Genomic DNA, 16,986 nt, shown 5'->3' on the forward strand with positions numbered 1-16,986 from the left:
TAAGTATTTATAATAAAATAAACCATTGTAATAATAAATGATGCTGTCGAGAAATCGAGGTTGTAGCTTTAAAAACTTTATTCATATTATATGGAAATAGCACCAGACAAGGCATAAATCCACTTGATGTAAAGAGTTAAAGATAAAAATACTACTTCAGGAACAAACATTCGCCAATGAAAAAGTTTAGATGGATAGATTCTGATCCAGCAAACAGCAGTTCTCCTCCCTTTGTCAGAAACATGGTTGGGGAATGTGAGGACTAAAGGACAAAATAAAGAAAACGAGAGTCATGAAGCTGTGGAAAATAAATCCCAGATCCACTTTTTCTCTGTAGGACAGTTAAAAAAAATTGACCCCTCCTTGTAGTAAAGTGTCCAGTTGACGCTGAATGAAGTATAGATTAGGTTTTAGTATATTTGAGCAGTACCAAGTTTCCTGCTTTAGAAATTTTTTGACAGTATAAGCTACTTTTTTTTTTTTTTACACAGTGGTCACCACTTATCAAGGCCTGGAAGCCACTCAGGGATAAGGATTATTGCAAGTACATTACCTTAGTGTAAAGATTTGATGAAGTGTTTACTTAAGGGGGCGGTTCATTAGGAATTTGTTAACGTTGGACTTGAAGACATCCAGGTTGTAGTCAGGTGGGAAGCAGGCAGATGGAACAGAGTTCCACAGGCGTGCAGTTCTAAGAAAGAAACTTTGTTCATGGAATCCACGTTTTGATTTAGGCACAGATAAAGAGTGGGGGAAATTTTTCACAGTGGATTCAGCTAGACGGGTGTTTTTCATGAAAGATTGGCGAGGGGGGGACCAGAGATTGGAGTTCAGACGAGCACGTGCCATGAAAATAACGATAAAACAAGGATAGGCTCGCAACGTCTCTTCTGTGGGAGAGAGGTTGTAGGGTAGAGAAAAGGGCATCCCCCACTAAGCCACGAAGTCTATTTTGTACTCTGTCAAGGCAGGATAGGCTGTTTTTAGCAGCTCCCGCCCAGATATGGCAGCAGTATTCCATCCTTGGATGTACTTGGCTTTTATATAGATAGAGAATTGCATCAGTAGTGAGATATCTTCTGGAGTGGTAGAAGGATCCCACCATCTTTCCAGCGACCTTGGCAACAGACTTGATGTACGTGTTCCATTTCAGATCAGGAGTAAAGGTCAAACCCAGAAGCTTGTCAAAACACGGGGCCTCTCCCAGACAAGAGCCAACCATCCCAATTGATGCCAGATGGGGATCAGAGCGTTGATGATGTAAGGATAGGAGTTTGGTTTTAGATGCATTAAAGGTAATCAGCCACGTCTTCCCTCACTGAACCACGCGCTCGAGATCAGAGGAGAGAGAATCAGAGAGAACTTTGTCATTTACAGCCTTTGATGTGTTGCCGTAGATGGTCGTGTCATCAGCATAGATGTCAACGAATGATTTAAGTATGTGTTTAGGGAGGTCATTGATGTAGATCAGGAAGAGAGTTGGGCCCTGAGGGACTCCAGCATTAATACTGCAGGCCTCCGATTTTTGTCCATCGACCACTACTCTTAAAAAAAACGTTCCCTGATGAAATTTTATTGATTCAATTTTTATGGTGTTTTTTTTTTATTTATTAAATTGTTAGGCAAAGGATGGAATCGCTAACAATCATCCAACCTGTTGATGTTAAGAATAGGTTTCTAAATAATAACGTTATTATTTCAGTATGGTCTGTATTCTGCGTATGCACCATTGTTTGTACAATATGATTTTAATTGAATTGCTTTCTGTTCTTTTTAAAATCTATTGATAAAATAGCACCGTGGGATGTGGGTGAGGTATTATTAAATGTTGTCTTGTTTCTGAATTTCAAAAGTCCGATGTTTCAATGAGAGACGGGAGACAAAATGAAAAGATATGCTCATTTTCCTACTAGAAAAACTTGTCAAAAAACTAAAGTTATCAAGTTAGAAAAGGTAATTTCAGACGAAGGTAAGTTTTTTTTTTTTTTTTTTTTTAGCTTACACCATCAAAAAATATTATGTGACCTAAATTTTCCAAGGCTAGAAATTTGGTATTGCTCAAATACACGAGAACCAATTATGATTTCAAATATCTCAATCATGCTGCAGGTATAAATACTTAATCATGCTAGTTTCTAAATGTTTCAAACAATATTTTTACTAGTAAAATTGTAATCGAGTAAAAATAAAGAATGTAAATAATTTTATTCATATTTCAAAATTTCTCAATTTTCAAACACTTTAATGTTATTCACATTATTTGGATTCATCGGACTACTGTTCTCATCTTGAGTGTCATTTTCACAACGTTTCGGTCGATGAAACCTCCGACCTCCGGTGTATCTCGTCAAATCTGAGAATGTTTCTGTTAAACTCGAGAATTTGGACGGAATTTTGAATGGAACCCTCTATTTACTTCACAGGGGGGGTAGCATGCTCTTGTTCCGTCAGCCATAACTGAGTAGAGGTCCTAAGTAATTCTCAATTCAATTCAGAAACTTTAATGTTGGTCATATTTTCATAGTTGAACAATAAATAGCGTTTAATCTGATGAATCAAACTTTGATTCTGACTATCCAACTGTCATTTATTATTGTTGTACCATGTTAATTGCATATTAATTTATTTTTATTTCGGACTACTATTCTCATCTTTATTAGTTGTTGTTTTTCATCTTTTATTGGTTTGTTTATTCACAAAGTTTCGGCCAACTAATTCCTCTGGCCTTCGTCAGGTGGTAACCGCGACGGATAGGAACTTTGAATCTACTAACTGCATTCTCAACCATCACTGCCATCTGTAGTTGTTGTCGTCTCACCACATTTTTGGCCAAGTAAACCTCTGGCACGCTTTGGGTGGGATTGAAACCGCTATCTTCAGACAATGTTCATCTGGAACTGTAGAGATTCAACGTCTCTATCAACTGCGCCACGGGCCCTGAAGGTTCATTTGAAATTTAAACACTGAGATAATATAGACGTAGTCATTTTTTTTTTTCGTACGTTTTGTTTTTTTCTTTTTAAATCAAAACCTGTTTCATTTTAGATACTGAGATAGATTTAATTTTTTTATATTTTTAATTTTAGAACAAGTTCAAGAATTTAAAAGTGGTAAAATGAAACAGATTGTTGCGTTTGAGAGCTGGCGAACATGGGCGACTGAAAATATTGGAATATTGGAAAAGAATGACCTGCATCAGGATGATTTGTGTGAGATTAAAAAATTTGGAAATCTTAGCTGCATTACAGTTCTCTTTGAATTCCTTAAAGGCCATGAAATGTGAGTTCGAGAACCGTATCAGAGACTATGGCAGGCGTTAAGAAGCCACAAAAAATAACTTGGTAAGAAAAATAATCATCAGCATGGTGACTATGAAGAAATCCTTGCTAGTCCTAGTGCACGAGTCGCAAAAGATAACGATTCACCTCCAATGTACAGGAAAAGCATCTAACAAAATAAAAAATAAAGAACTGCTGCCAGGATCTGTTGTAGGATGCACAGAATAGCAGGTGGCAAGTTTACAGCATGCACAAAATCATGTACATCGTGAAGACAAAGTGCACTCATTGTAATGGCTTTTAGGTGTGTTTCTAGTGATGGTCATGTTGTGTTACCCCTAATCAAATTCCACCTTCCCGACCTTTTGTCACATCTTCCTGCTGTGGGAGGGAGATAAACATCCCCAGACTTAATTCAGGTAGCTATGTTAATTTACTGTGCACTCCTGTTAAGAGATTGATTGAGTGAAGACCATATGTATAGCAGCAAGACTCAGCTCTATATTGCATCTCTAAAAAAATGGCTGCCTGAGAACTTCCACAACTTCACCTGATCCCACAACATGCCTGACTTCAACCTCATGAACTATTATGTCTAGAGTGCAGTTGAGAAAGACACCAACTGCATTGCCTGCAACACTAAAGGACAAGCTAATTGGCTGGATTCAACTAATGTTCAGGCATCTCTTGGACACTATGAAAGTCGCATGCTGCAGGTTAAAGGCCTGTGTGGAGGTCAGAGTAAAGTCTTAGGGTGGCTACTTTGAGTGAGCTACTTTCAAGTTAGGGTTATTTATTTCCTTTCCAAAATAGATCAAATCTGTGAAAAAAAACAAAAACATGTGGAACATAAATATTTACAAGGAAAATTTGAATACAATATTTTTTAGTGATAAAACTGGACAGATATTTTTTTTCTAAACAATAAAATATCATTTATCATAACAAGCATTTTACCTGTGATGCGTCAACGCTCTTAACAGCATAATGTTCGATTTATAATGCGATCTCCATTTATGGAAACACAAAAGTAACACATTTTTGTGGTGTATATCTTTTAGTGTCTGAAACCTGAAAATAAAGATTAAAAGAAATTCAAACAGCATTAATTTTTATTATTCATTGTATTGATTACTATATTTGCATCGATAAATATTTTGAAAATCAATACTAAAATTTGATAAAATAAATAAAGCAGACGAACTCAATCGAATTCTAAAAGAAACCTTATTTTAGCATTTTATAAGTTTACTAACATATAATAAAATATTAGCAGTAAGACCCGACGTTGCCCGGGATTGAATGAGGATCAACGAATGCTTCACACTCCCATATTTTTATTGTCATCCAAATTGATGAAGCCGCCCATTTTTCAATCAAATTGTCTGCTCTAGTTGGGAGCCCATCGGTGTGAACCAAGAGTAAGCTTCACATGCCCCCCACAGTGACATAGTTCATAATATATTGTAGTCTACATTGCACTGTAGAGAACCTACTATTGATTTTATAAAATTATTTGTGTATATAATGGCTTGAATTAAAGTTTTAAATGCAAAAATCAAGTATCAGGGCGCAATTGTGCTCTAAACAGAAGCATTCATTTCGAACGCACCCTTATCATTTCAAAGAACGTACTGTTGACTTAATATACCGGGCCTTTCGGCTTATGTGGTAATAAAACTTCTCAAATGCACTTGTGATGTTAGGCTGTATAAGGTGTTAACTTTGGTCAAAATTGCCTGTTCCTTCTTTCATTGGATTATTTCGATTATCAATTATCAATACTTTTCAGAGACGTTCCAGTACAAAGCCACTACCAGACACATAAAGTAGGTTTGTGTGAAATTTCATCAAAATCAGCCCAGCCGTTTCGGAGTTCATAGGGAAAGAAACTCTCTCACACACGTACGCACACACACACACACACACGTACGCACACACACACACACACTGACTCACACATGTACACACAGAGACTTGCACGCACACACACACACACACATTCACACATGCAGACAGTTCCTTTTTTTTCTTTTTTTTTATTGCATTTTCATCCCAAACAAGGTACAGTGACACTTAAATGTAGAGGGCTACTATCTGGGACATAATTTGCAGGGATACTATGTAGGGAGTTGAGCAGCAAGATGTTGGTTTACATTACACTTAAACTTCTGCATGTCAGTACAGTCAAGAAAGCAGGAACCTGGAAGGAAATTCCAAAGTTTAGCAGTCCTAAGGGAGAATAGAAGGCTTTCTTACATCTAGAGATTTCTACTGTGTAAGGGTGAGATTTTGCTGCTTTTTGGGTTTGTCGGGTGTATTTCTGTCGAGAGGGCACAAGGGCTTGTAGTTCATTGGATCATCCATCATTAAAATACTTGTAAAACAGGCAGAAGGATGCAATATTTTATCAATGGGACAGTGGCTGAAGCCTAGCTGATAGGTTCAGTAATACCATAGGTTGGGGACTCTCTTTTGAACTCTGTCTGAGAGGGCAAAACTAGTAGCAGAGGCACCATCCCAAATGTGGCAACAATACTCCATACATGGGCGAATGGTGGCCTTGTAAAGGTACAGGATACTTTCAAGCGTAAGTAATTTTCTAGCACACTAGAGAGAGCCCACCTTCTTGGTAATGCACTCAATGTATCTGTTCCAACTCATGTTCCCCGTGAATGTTAAACCACAGAGTTTGAACAAAGTACTTTCAGGTAATGTATCATTAGCCATGGCTATTATTAGTTAAGAAGGTTTCTTGTAGTTATTAAAGGAAAGAAGCTTAGTCTTGGCAGCATTGAATTTGACCATCGATTTTTGTCCCCATTCCACTATAGACTGGAGGTCATCCTCTAGTGTTTCTGCCATTTCTGTGGATACATGTTCATTTGTTTTCCCATCATGTTTGTTATAGAGCATGATGTCATCAGCAATAATATACATCTCAGAGAAATTTTTTATCAGGGAGATCATTTATGAATATTAGGAATAATAAAAGTCCAAGGATCGACCCCTGAAGTACACCAGCATTTATATCATATTGTTTTGACATATGACCAACGAGGACAACCTGGATTCTTCTCTTATTTAAGAAGGATTTAGTTATGTTAAATATACGTCCAGTAATAGCATAGAATTTGATTTTCATGAGAAGATTATCGTACCATACTCTGCCAAAAGCCTTAGATATATCTAATGCTACTGCCCTAGCCTCTCCTGCTTTATCCAGTGCATCGATAGATAATTTTTATACAGTATTAGTAATGTTTACATAATATTTGAATATTCCATTTGGTTTAATATACACAAAGAAAAAAGGAAAGTTTTTGTCGTGGTTTTAGCTAGACCAGTTCTTGGTGTAATTTTTTTACACAGATTAACCAGAAATTGTGGCTCAGTCAAACATGCAAATAACAATAGAGTAGAGAAAGATTAGCAAAGTCTCTTCTGTGACAAAAGATTGTCAGAAAGAGAAAAGAAGAGATCATCTCCCACTAGATTGCAAAGTCTATTTTGTACTTTGTCAAACTAAGAAAGATTGCTCTGACCGGCATAACTCCAGGTGTAGCAGCAGTACTCTGTTTAAGGATGCATCTGACTGTTATACAGGTAGAGGATTGCAACAAGTGTGAGGTACTTTCTGGAGAAGTAGAATGATGTAGCCATTTTTGCAGCAACTCTAGCAACAGATTTGATGGAAATCTTTTCTTTTAGGTCTAAATTGAAGGTCAATCCTATGAGCTTATCAAAGCAGAGGCCTTCATCAAAGACTCGTTCATTTTTTTTTTAATTGGATCTAACCGAAAATCTGAGCATTGGTGGTGAAAGGAAATGAGGTTGGTTTTAAAGTTTTTTCCTCATTGCATCATGTGATCCAGATTGAAGAAAAAGTGAAATTGCAACAGGAATCTTTCAAATATGAATATAATAAAAAGAAAAGATCTCAACTTCTACATGGAGACTAATAACCCTAACTCTAATCTGCCATAATGTTATTTTTACAGAAGCATTTCCAGGAAATAAGTTGATGCAGCGGGTTCACTTGACATTGATAGACTCAAGCCAATTAGAATATCATTGTAGAAGATTACGAAATTTGACCATAATGTGCATCTCTAAGATACGTTATAGACATGATAATATCTCCAGAATAAAATCCATACAGATATGGTTGATACCAGAAATTGGTTATTTGGAATCTTACCTAAAAGAGATAACTATTTTACTAAAGTAGTTGAAAAAAAAAATTTTTTTCTTACAATTAATCAAATGTATTTTAAGAAAAATTACCATATCGTTGCATTTTACATTTTTTTCTTATTAATGTATAATGTATAATGCATTGTACTTTGTTACATTTATTAAGAAGTTGAAAAAAAAAACAATTTTTTTTTTCAACTTCTTAATAAAATAGAGTTATCTCAGTTAGAACAATGAGTTAATGTTCTGAATAACCTGGAAATCTTCAGTAAATTCATGCAAAATACTTTCAAATAATGCAAAACTGTACGTATACAATGGAAACCACCTGTATTTATATATCTCCCCCTCTAAGAGGTTAGACAAAAGACCAGGGTGGGTTTGATGAAAGTGTTTCTATAAAACAAACTGAATTCGAACTTAATGCACCCAGGTTTTTAGTCCGTGTTGTTACTGTCACTCCTCCCCTCCCTGGAAACCATCTGTAACAGTGATATGTTGACAGACTATTTTCTTTTGTGTAAGCTTATGTGTCCACGTGGAGTGATTGATCTACTATCCAAGCAGGACACTTTGCATGTGATGTACTTCCACTGAACTATTTCCACAGCTCTTTTTTTTTCTCTCATTTTTCAAATAGTTGGAATAAAGACGTCAACCAGAGCGAATATGCTGCAGAGTTCGATTCAATCAGAGTTGATATGTTGTACACATTTGTCCAAACTCATGAACGCCATGAAACCCATTTTTCTTAACCTTTAACTTCAAACTTATTGGCGAAATGACGATTTGTATAAAACTGATTTAAAAAATGTAATAGAAAAGTTTGTCCTTCTCACTACAATTTATTATCAGCCCAATATTCTCTCCACTAACACAAATTAGATAGAAAATGCGGTATAAAATAAGTGTCTAAAATAGTTTGTGTGTAAATGGATCAACACATCCTTTCCGGTTAGATTAATAAATGCAGATGTGTATTTTTTCAGCCAATCAGAAGCGTTTGTGTAAATTTATCAAATTATTATTTGAGATCCACTTCACAGATTCTCTGATGAAAATCTTCAGTAGGGATGTTTGCTTATTTAATTTTTTTCTTCCCTTCGATTGCCTTCCTTTAATTTGAGTTCCATTAAAAGGAGTTCACATCTCCTTCAACATTTGAATATTTATTTCCCCATGTTGCTACTAAAAGCTCATCCTGACAGCTTTTGCATTTCAGACACTCCTGGACTCCTTTTCGTTTGACGAAGACACTTATTCTTTTACTTACAACATTTATAAGCCATTTGTTTTGATATACATAAATTACTCTTTTGTTAACACATGCTTTTCTTACCTATGCTTTCTGCGAAATTCCTAAATAACAACTTTTCCTCCCTCTCATATTCACACTCCACCAAAACTTATCTTGGTTACCGAATATAAATATCTAAACAGGACTTGTTGGAAATCAAATACTCAGGCGAAATTGATTGGATTTTGATCTAATTCAATATAGCAAAATCAAATATATATATCCATATATTTGATTTGAATCTAATTCAATATCATATAACATAAAATGCAATATATATCTCTATATATAGTAAATATCTCATCAAAATATTTTCTATTGCTTATTTTCATAATTTATATTTAAAACTGTATTCATTTCTTTTTTATTCTGCTTATATCACATTTATTTGCCTTATATTTATAAATTTCGTTTACCTTTTTTGTTCTTTGGCATTTTCTTTCCACTTTTTGAAGGCAGCTGCTAATTGTTCACCCAATTTGATGCTTGCTTCCTGCTTCCACTGAAATACAACCGTGCAAAATTCAAAACATGTTCCGAATCTAACGCTGAGAGCTCTAAAAATCAGAAACAAAACTCTGAATAGTTTGCAAAGATGAAGTTTGTTTTATATAATAATAGCAGATAGCCCGGCGTTGCCCGGTCGAAAAATACGCATAAATATTATATTTTAATTAATGTAGAATTCGTATTTATTATAAACAGAAATACCGTAGGTATTAAATGTAACGTTAAATTTCTTTTTAAAATAAAGTAAAAAAAAAAAAAATTTTTAAACGGGAAGAAACTGAAATATGTTTTTTCTAAACAATGCATTTCTTGTAAGTAAAAAAAAATACTCAAGCTGAGATCAAAACCTAAAGACAGTGAGTTAAGTACGATAGCCATTAGACCAGCTTTACACGATCTTTAAAAGGTGTTGTCAAACCTTATTTGGATTCCAGAAAATGTCTAAAATTCTTAACATAAAGAAGTTGTCATGGGAACGATTCATGAATGCGCATTCGTGAAACAATTGACAAAGAAATAAAAATCCGATCAACGCAAGTACCAGTTTTTCCATTTTGACCCCTTAGAAGCCCTTTTTTCGGGTAAAAACCGATTAAAAAGTTTCCACATGTCTAAATACCCTATATATCAAATTTCAAGTTTGTAGATTCAAAATTGGTTGAGTATATAAGTTACGTAAGACTTCTACGTGGTCATGGCTGAGGGAACAAGAGCATGCTACCCCCGTGAATTAAGTAAAGGGTTTTGTTCAAAATTCCGTGCAAATTTTTGAGTCAAACAGAAAGATTTCTGAATTTAACAAGATATACCTTTGTGCTTTAAGTGTTACCCACATTGAGGATTGAACCTTCAACCTCCAGAAGAATGCCACTAAGAACTTTAATTTTTAATTAGTAATTTATTCATTATGCTATAGAGGTTACATCGGCTGAAACATTGTGAGAATCAGACTCATGATGAGAACGGTAGTTTGAAAATCCTAAATAATACAAACTGTCAATTCCCCCCTACCCCCCCCAAAAAAAATCAGAAACTTTCATACATACTGTTTTTTTTACTGATGGGTCAATACTTATCAAGGCCTGGGGCTACTCGAGGATAAGGGCTAAATTAATTGCCAGTTAGACAATGATTATAACCATGAGAAGAGTAGAACGGACAGTAGATTACTTAAAACGACTTGATTATCCACCAAGTACTTGTTTATTGAAAGCATTAACTCCTCCTAACTCTTTAGTGGGGTGAGTGCTTGCTATGAATGTTTGTGTACATATATAGACACACACTTACACATACACATACAAGAAGATAGTGCCTTGGTCACCTCAATGACTAACCCACCGCACATGGATTTATTTTTAGTGCATCATGTATTCTACAGAACAGAACCTGCTCTCTCCAACAGAAAAGATGTGATCGTTCAATGTATCGCTATTTACTTGCCTCCCCACGAACACAGAGTTCGACAAAACTTTGATTTTTAATGTAGAGAAAATCTAGATATGTACAAAAATAAAAATTGTCCCAATCCAGAAGGATGTGTCCTCCACTGACTAAGGATCGAACAGATGAAGTGTAATATCAGAACAGATTCTACACTTTGAATTATATATTTGCTACAACCAAGAACACATTACTCGAAAGTACTTCTTTAAAATTCCTCGGTCTAACGTTTACAAGGAACATGAACTGGAATAGATACATTAAGAGCATTGCCAAGGCTGCTGCAAAGAAGGTGGGCTCTCTCTACCATGCTAGAAAACTACTTATGCCTGAAAGTATTCTGTACCTCTATAAGGCTATCAATCGCCCATGTATGGAGTACTGTTGTCACATTTGGGCTGGTGCATCTGCTACTTGTCTCTCACTCCTGGACAGGGTTCAAAAGAGAGTCGCCAGTCTGATAGGTCCTGAACTGTCATCTAGGATTCAGCCTCTATCCCATTGATGAAATCTTGCATCCCTCTGCCTGTTTTACTTTAATGGTGAATGCTCTGACGAAATACAAGCACTCATACCCCCCTCGATGTGAATACCCCTGACAAACCTGACAAGCAGCTAAATCCCACCCCTTTACAGTAGAGATCCCTAGGTGTAAGAAAGCCTTCTACTCCAATAGTTTCTTTCCCAGAACTGCTGGACTTTGGAACTCCCTTCCGGAATTCTGCTTTCCCAACTGTACTGACATGCAGAAGTTCAAGTATGATGTAAGCAGACATCTTGCTACTCATCTCCCTTCATAATACCCCTGCAACTTATGTCGTGGATAGTAGCCCTCTACTTCAAAGTGGCACTGTGCTTTGTTTGGAGTGAAAATTGAATTAAAAAAAAGAAAAAAACAATATGAAATTAAAATTTAACAAATTATGTACAAGCTCATCAAAAGGATGGCGTGTAGGGGGTTCGATGGTCATCATCTTCCTATTTCACTCTTAGTTAGAAGCTCAACATATGGAGTTGGAGCATAACATAAAATGAAATTGCAGACACCATAATATCATATCTACTCTAGATAGATTGATATTAATAAATTTAAATAGAAATACAGACAGACTGAGAGAACGGCCATTCATCAAGGCTGAAAGGCTACTCGAGGATAACGGTTAATGAATGGCAGGTTGATGGAGAGACAACACCATGAGGATTGGTAATGGTGGTGGATGCTTGGCAGAATTTGATTATTTAAGAGAACGATTAAATAAGAAATTGTTTACATTGGACTTGATGCATCTATTCATACATGCATACATACATGCACCACCCATACAAACCTACATATACATACATACATACATCTGCATATACACGCAAGACAAGTTCATGACAAACCTTTTGAAAACAGGATCTGAGCCAAACTTTTTTGATTCTTTCTTGCAAGACTTCAGAAACAATTTGACTATTCTGTGACGCCTGCCGCAAGGCGTTGATCCCTTTTTGCAAACTGTGTCGTTTCCACAGAATCTTAGCAGCCAAATATTTACGCCATTTTTTCTTCCATAAAAAGAAATATTTTCGAAGCATCAACCGACATTTCACGCCGTCTCTGGAGGAATAAGAAATTAAAAAACATTGGGTCGAAAGCACCAAAAATGTTAGTAATGTTTGCATGAATTAATTTAAATAAATGTTTGTGGATAGAATAAAATAAATGAAATGTTACTAAACCAAAAACGATAACATTAAAAAATATATCTATAAACTTCTTTCTATCAGCGATGCTCTTCATAGAAGTTTGATATAAAAAATATGTCTGATATGTAAAAGTTAAATAGTAAAAGGAAATGGACAAAATCAAAATTAAGTGAAGAAGAAAAAAAAACATGGAAAGAAAAAGGAACACACACTCCTTTGTGGAACGAGGTCAAAATGATTGACAGCGATGCAAGATGGAGAGTCAGGCAACTCAAAGAGGCTAAAAATTGTACACCCTTAAAATTACAGCAATGGAAGGGAAATAATCCCCTGTCGATTTGTATTAGAGTTGCTTTCCCTTTATCAACCAATTTTTTCATACATACAAAATCACAGCCATAAAACAGAAACTAACTCCAAAACTACGGAAATATCTACAGAACCAGTAATTTTCCTCCTTTCTTTTCCAAACAACAACCAGCATGCCTGAAGACGGTCAAAGGCTAAACCAACCGAAGCATTGCACAAATAACACACAAGATGAGAACAATAGTCCGATCAATACAAATAATTAGCCCTCATCTAAAAAATTTAGAACTTCAAAGTTAACAAGATTTAAAACTACAACAACAACAATAAAGATTTAAATGTTCAAAAAAAGGTACTTACAATATACTGATAAAGTACTGTGCCAAAGCTGCAGTTCCATCAGCATTTTCTGGCAAATAATGAGATATGCCGAAACACTTAGCCAATAAAATTAGAGTGAGCAGACAAAAAAAAAAATTCAATAAATTTTTTAACAACTTTATGAAGCCATCAGATATTGCCAACGGAAACACAGTACCTTCTTTAAATAAGTACCTTGTGAAAGTACAGAATAGTTACAAAACACCCTCCCTTTCCCATGCTAAAAATGGGTTTCTAAATAATAACGGTATTTGTGTCAGTGTTTCCACAAAGTTTTTGTTCAGCACTTTCTGATGGTTTACAGGTTCTACTAGCTGCTGCCGATGAAAACCTAGTACCTTCTTTACATAAGTACCCGAAAAAAATGTACCTGAAGAAAGTCGGAACTTGTATCGGTCAAAATGTTGTGAAAACAACTAAGATGAGAATAATAAGTCAAATAATTGCAACTAATACAAATTATCATCCTTATCTCAAAATTCCGACTAAAATATAGTTTTAATATAAATTCATGGTCATCTTCTTTGTAAATATACCAACTATCTTAGTAAAGTACCAGAAGAACATTTCCACGATTAACGCATGAAAAATGGAAACTATTACACAAGATTTATCAAGGCTATGCACCAATGAAACTAAATGCTGCCTTTTGGGTTGACTTTTTTTCTGATCAAATAAATTATAGAAAATAAATTATCTCAATGATTTACTTACATTGCATTTTCCTTGGAGAGGAATTCTAGCTTTTTATTTACATTGGGAGAATTCTGGAAAGAAATATGAAAAAAAAAAACAATTGCATAAGTAAATGTGGTGAATAAAAGAAATATCTTTTACTATTTACTCACTAGGAGTAGTCACACTGGTCATCATCAAAGATTTCTTTTTGAGAACAACCTGTGTGTTCCCTGGAATCTGAGTGAAAACCAGTCTCTCCAGATTTCTAGTACTCTCCACCCCTTTCGATAACCTTTACAGATGAATTTGCCTTATCACAACAGCTGCTTACCATTGATTTCTTGTTAGCAGCGACTATTAGTCTCCGATGGGATTTAGGTGACAATAAGCCTCCCCTAAGTGATTATTATTATTATTATTATTATTATTATTATTATTTTTATTATTTTTATTATTATTATTTTATTTTTTTTGTGGTCACTGCACATGATGTAGATAGGAGGCAAGAATGTTTTTACTGTTAATGTTTTATTGCAATCCAAACTCCAGAGAAAATCAATAATCATTACTAGTGAGAAATCAATGGTAAGTGGCTGTTGCGATAACGTAAAGTCATTCGCAATGGTTATTGAAAATGTGGAGGGTATTGGAAATTTAGAGAGACTTGTTGTCACTTAGACTCCAGAGAACATCATAGGTTATTAGCAGCAAGCAATCTTTGATGATGATCCGTGTGAGAAAACCTAGCAAGTTAATAATAATAATAATAATAATAATAATAATAATAATAATAATACTGGAAGATTAAGATTATGCAATCACAATGATGAGAGGAACCAACATCTTATGGAAAATCCTTGAATGTAGAACCAGTCCATATAACCAACGACCGCTAACCAGTCCCAGGTAAGTTGAAGTAGAAATAGGATAAGAACATTAAAAGAACATTACATGAGCCCAAGGGAATTGAAACTGCTGGAATCTCTCCCTAAAACACACACATACATATAGGGTGGAACGATAAATTTGGGACCCTAAAGAAAACAACACAACAGCTTTATTTTAAAACTTTTATTGAAAAAATCAATTGGGGTAACTTCACTATGTAGTAGAGCTGACATCTATTCAATGTAGCCGCCTTCAGCCTCACTCACCACCTTGATATGGGTCCAGAACTGGAAGCATGCCTTTTCCACAAGTGTCAGTGGGCGCTTGGCGAATATGTGGCAAATGGCGGCAATTAAGCTGGCTTTGGTGTTGTGGGAGGTCATGTTGGTGATATTCTCGACATATGACCAAACGAAGTAGTCCAGTGTGTTCAAGGGGAGAAAGGGACCCCAGTAAGAGAAGGCTACAAAGTCGTAGCACACCTTCTGAAGTCAAGCCTGGGTCTCTTTGGACTTGTGGGCTAGCGCCAGGTCCTGCTGCCACACCCAGGGTCTACCAGTAGCCACCTGATTGCACCAGGGAATCACCACACTCTTCAACACATCCAGGTACACTTTCAAGCCGACTTCCAGCGACCTTGGCAACGGATTTGATGTACATGTTCCATTTCAGATCGGGAGTAAAGGTCAAGCCCAGAAAATTGCCAAAACATGGTTTTAAATGTAAATATAATGTGAACCGAAATCTCACTGTCGAACTATATATATATATATATATATATATATATATATATATATATATATATATATATATATATTTCAGAATAATGAAATTAAATATATCTACTGCTATGCAAATCCAGTGATTTTTGGTCTTACAAAATATTATTAGATGCAATATTTTCTGCCTAAATGTCCATTTCCCTTATTCTATGTACTAATAACTTTAAAAACTTTTAATTTTCTATGTTTATTGCTTTTAGCAAATAAAATGCAAACCAATAAAAACATTTGCAAATATTTTTCCTCTGAGGAGATGAATAAGTATCGAAAACTCATGGATTAAGGAAATAGATTTATTCAATTGTATTCTTTGTTTTCAAACAATAGAAAATTCTATACACTACTAATCAAAAATTTAAGACCACTTAAAAATCTTTTTAAAAAACACTTTTTTAAGGATAGATTTTAAACTCTTCCGACTTAAGGTTACCAATAATACAATCTAAAAGGTTATGGAAACAAAAAGCTACTTTTCAAAAATTTTTCATTTTTATTAAATCAGGGTTTTTACATATGATCAAAATTATAAGACCAGAGATAAAAATTCTATTAAATTGTACAAAAAGTGTATAAAAAGTGTATGAAAACATTCAACAATCAAACTTAATAATGATTTCTACCTTCACTACTTTTGATGACTTCAAAAACTCTAGAAATAAGGGTTTCCATTAAGGTGCAAGTAATCCTGCTTCAGTTTCTGAAGATGGCTTCACAAAGTTAATTTTTTTGTTGAATATTGTTTGCCATTTCGATAAACCTCTCTTGTCATCCATCCCCAAACATTTTCAATTGGGTTCAAGTCCGGTGAGCATGCAGGATGTCCCATAAGATGAACTCCATTTTCTTGTAGAACACTCAAGCTCCGCCTTGCAGTGTGGATTGCAGCATTATTCTGTTGGAATAACTATCCATCTCCACACAAATGATGACCCTCCATCATCAAAGATGCTTTTTGTAGCATGCTAACATAGCCAACTGCTGTCTGACGACCCTGTACCACCTGGAGCTGCATCGTCCCTCTGTAAGAAAAGGCACCATTACAGACCCTCCACCACTATGACGTGTGGAAAAAAATTCAAGGGGCATGTTTTTGTTATGTCAATATCGCTGGAAGACATCAGGACCATCTAAATTGAATTTTTTCTCATCAGAAAACAGGACTTTCTTCCATTTCTTAGCGTCCTAGGTTTGGTATTCACGACCAAATCTTAAGTGGTCCACTTTTTGACGTGGAAGCAATCGAGGAATTTGTTTACACTTTTTATTTACCATGCCTTTTTGTTGTAAGTGTCGTCTGATGGTTATTGGACTGAAATCAGCATCTGCAACCGCCTTAATTTGACTAGAAGAAAGTCCTCTGTCATTCATAACAACCCGTCTGATTCTGCTGATTCTACTGAGAAATTGGGGGGGGGGGGCTACCAAAGGATTTTGCTTTTCCATAATTCTCAGTGTTCTTTAGAAAGTTACAAATAACAGTTTTACTGCGATTTACTTTCACTGCTATCGCTCGCTGTGACAAACCTTGCTTAGG

The 16,986-nt window shown here is 35.4% G+C and overlaps 1 protein-coding gene across 1 annotated transcript in view; it reads right to left on the minus strand.

The window, feature by feature from the left end:
- The window catches only part of LOC145289608 (uncharacterized), a 194,307-nt gene that overhangs the window by 171,864 nt on the left and 5,457 nt on the right, over nt 1–16,986 (minus strand). Inside the window, exons 2-5 of the mRNA XM_080136424.1 lie at nt 13,819–13,871; nt 12,112–12,325; nt 9,189–9,274; nt 4,236–4,349 (exon numbers count right to left, since the gene is read on the minus strand). Of these exons, the coding sequence (XP_079992550.1) occupies nt 4,236–4,349; nt 9,189–9,274; nt 12,112–12,325; nt 13,819–13,871 (467 nt within the window). The remainder of the gene's footprint in view (nt 1–4,235; nt 4,350–9,188; nt 9,275–12,111; nt 12,326–13,818; nt 13,872–16,986) is intronic.

This window comes from Euprymna scolopes, chromosome 2, assembly GCF_053919585.1.
Source record: "Euprymna scolopes isolate OS-2025 chromosome 2, ASM5391958v1, whole genome shotgun sequence".
In the NCBI taxonomy this organism is placed as follows: Eukaryota; Metazoa; Mollusca; class Cephalopoda; order Sepiida; family Sepiolidae; genus Euprymna; species Euprymna scolopes.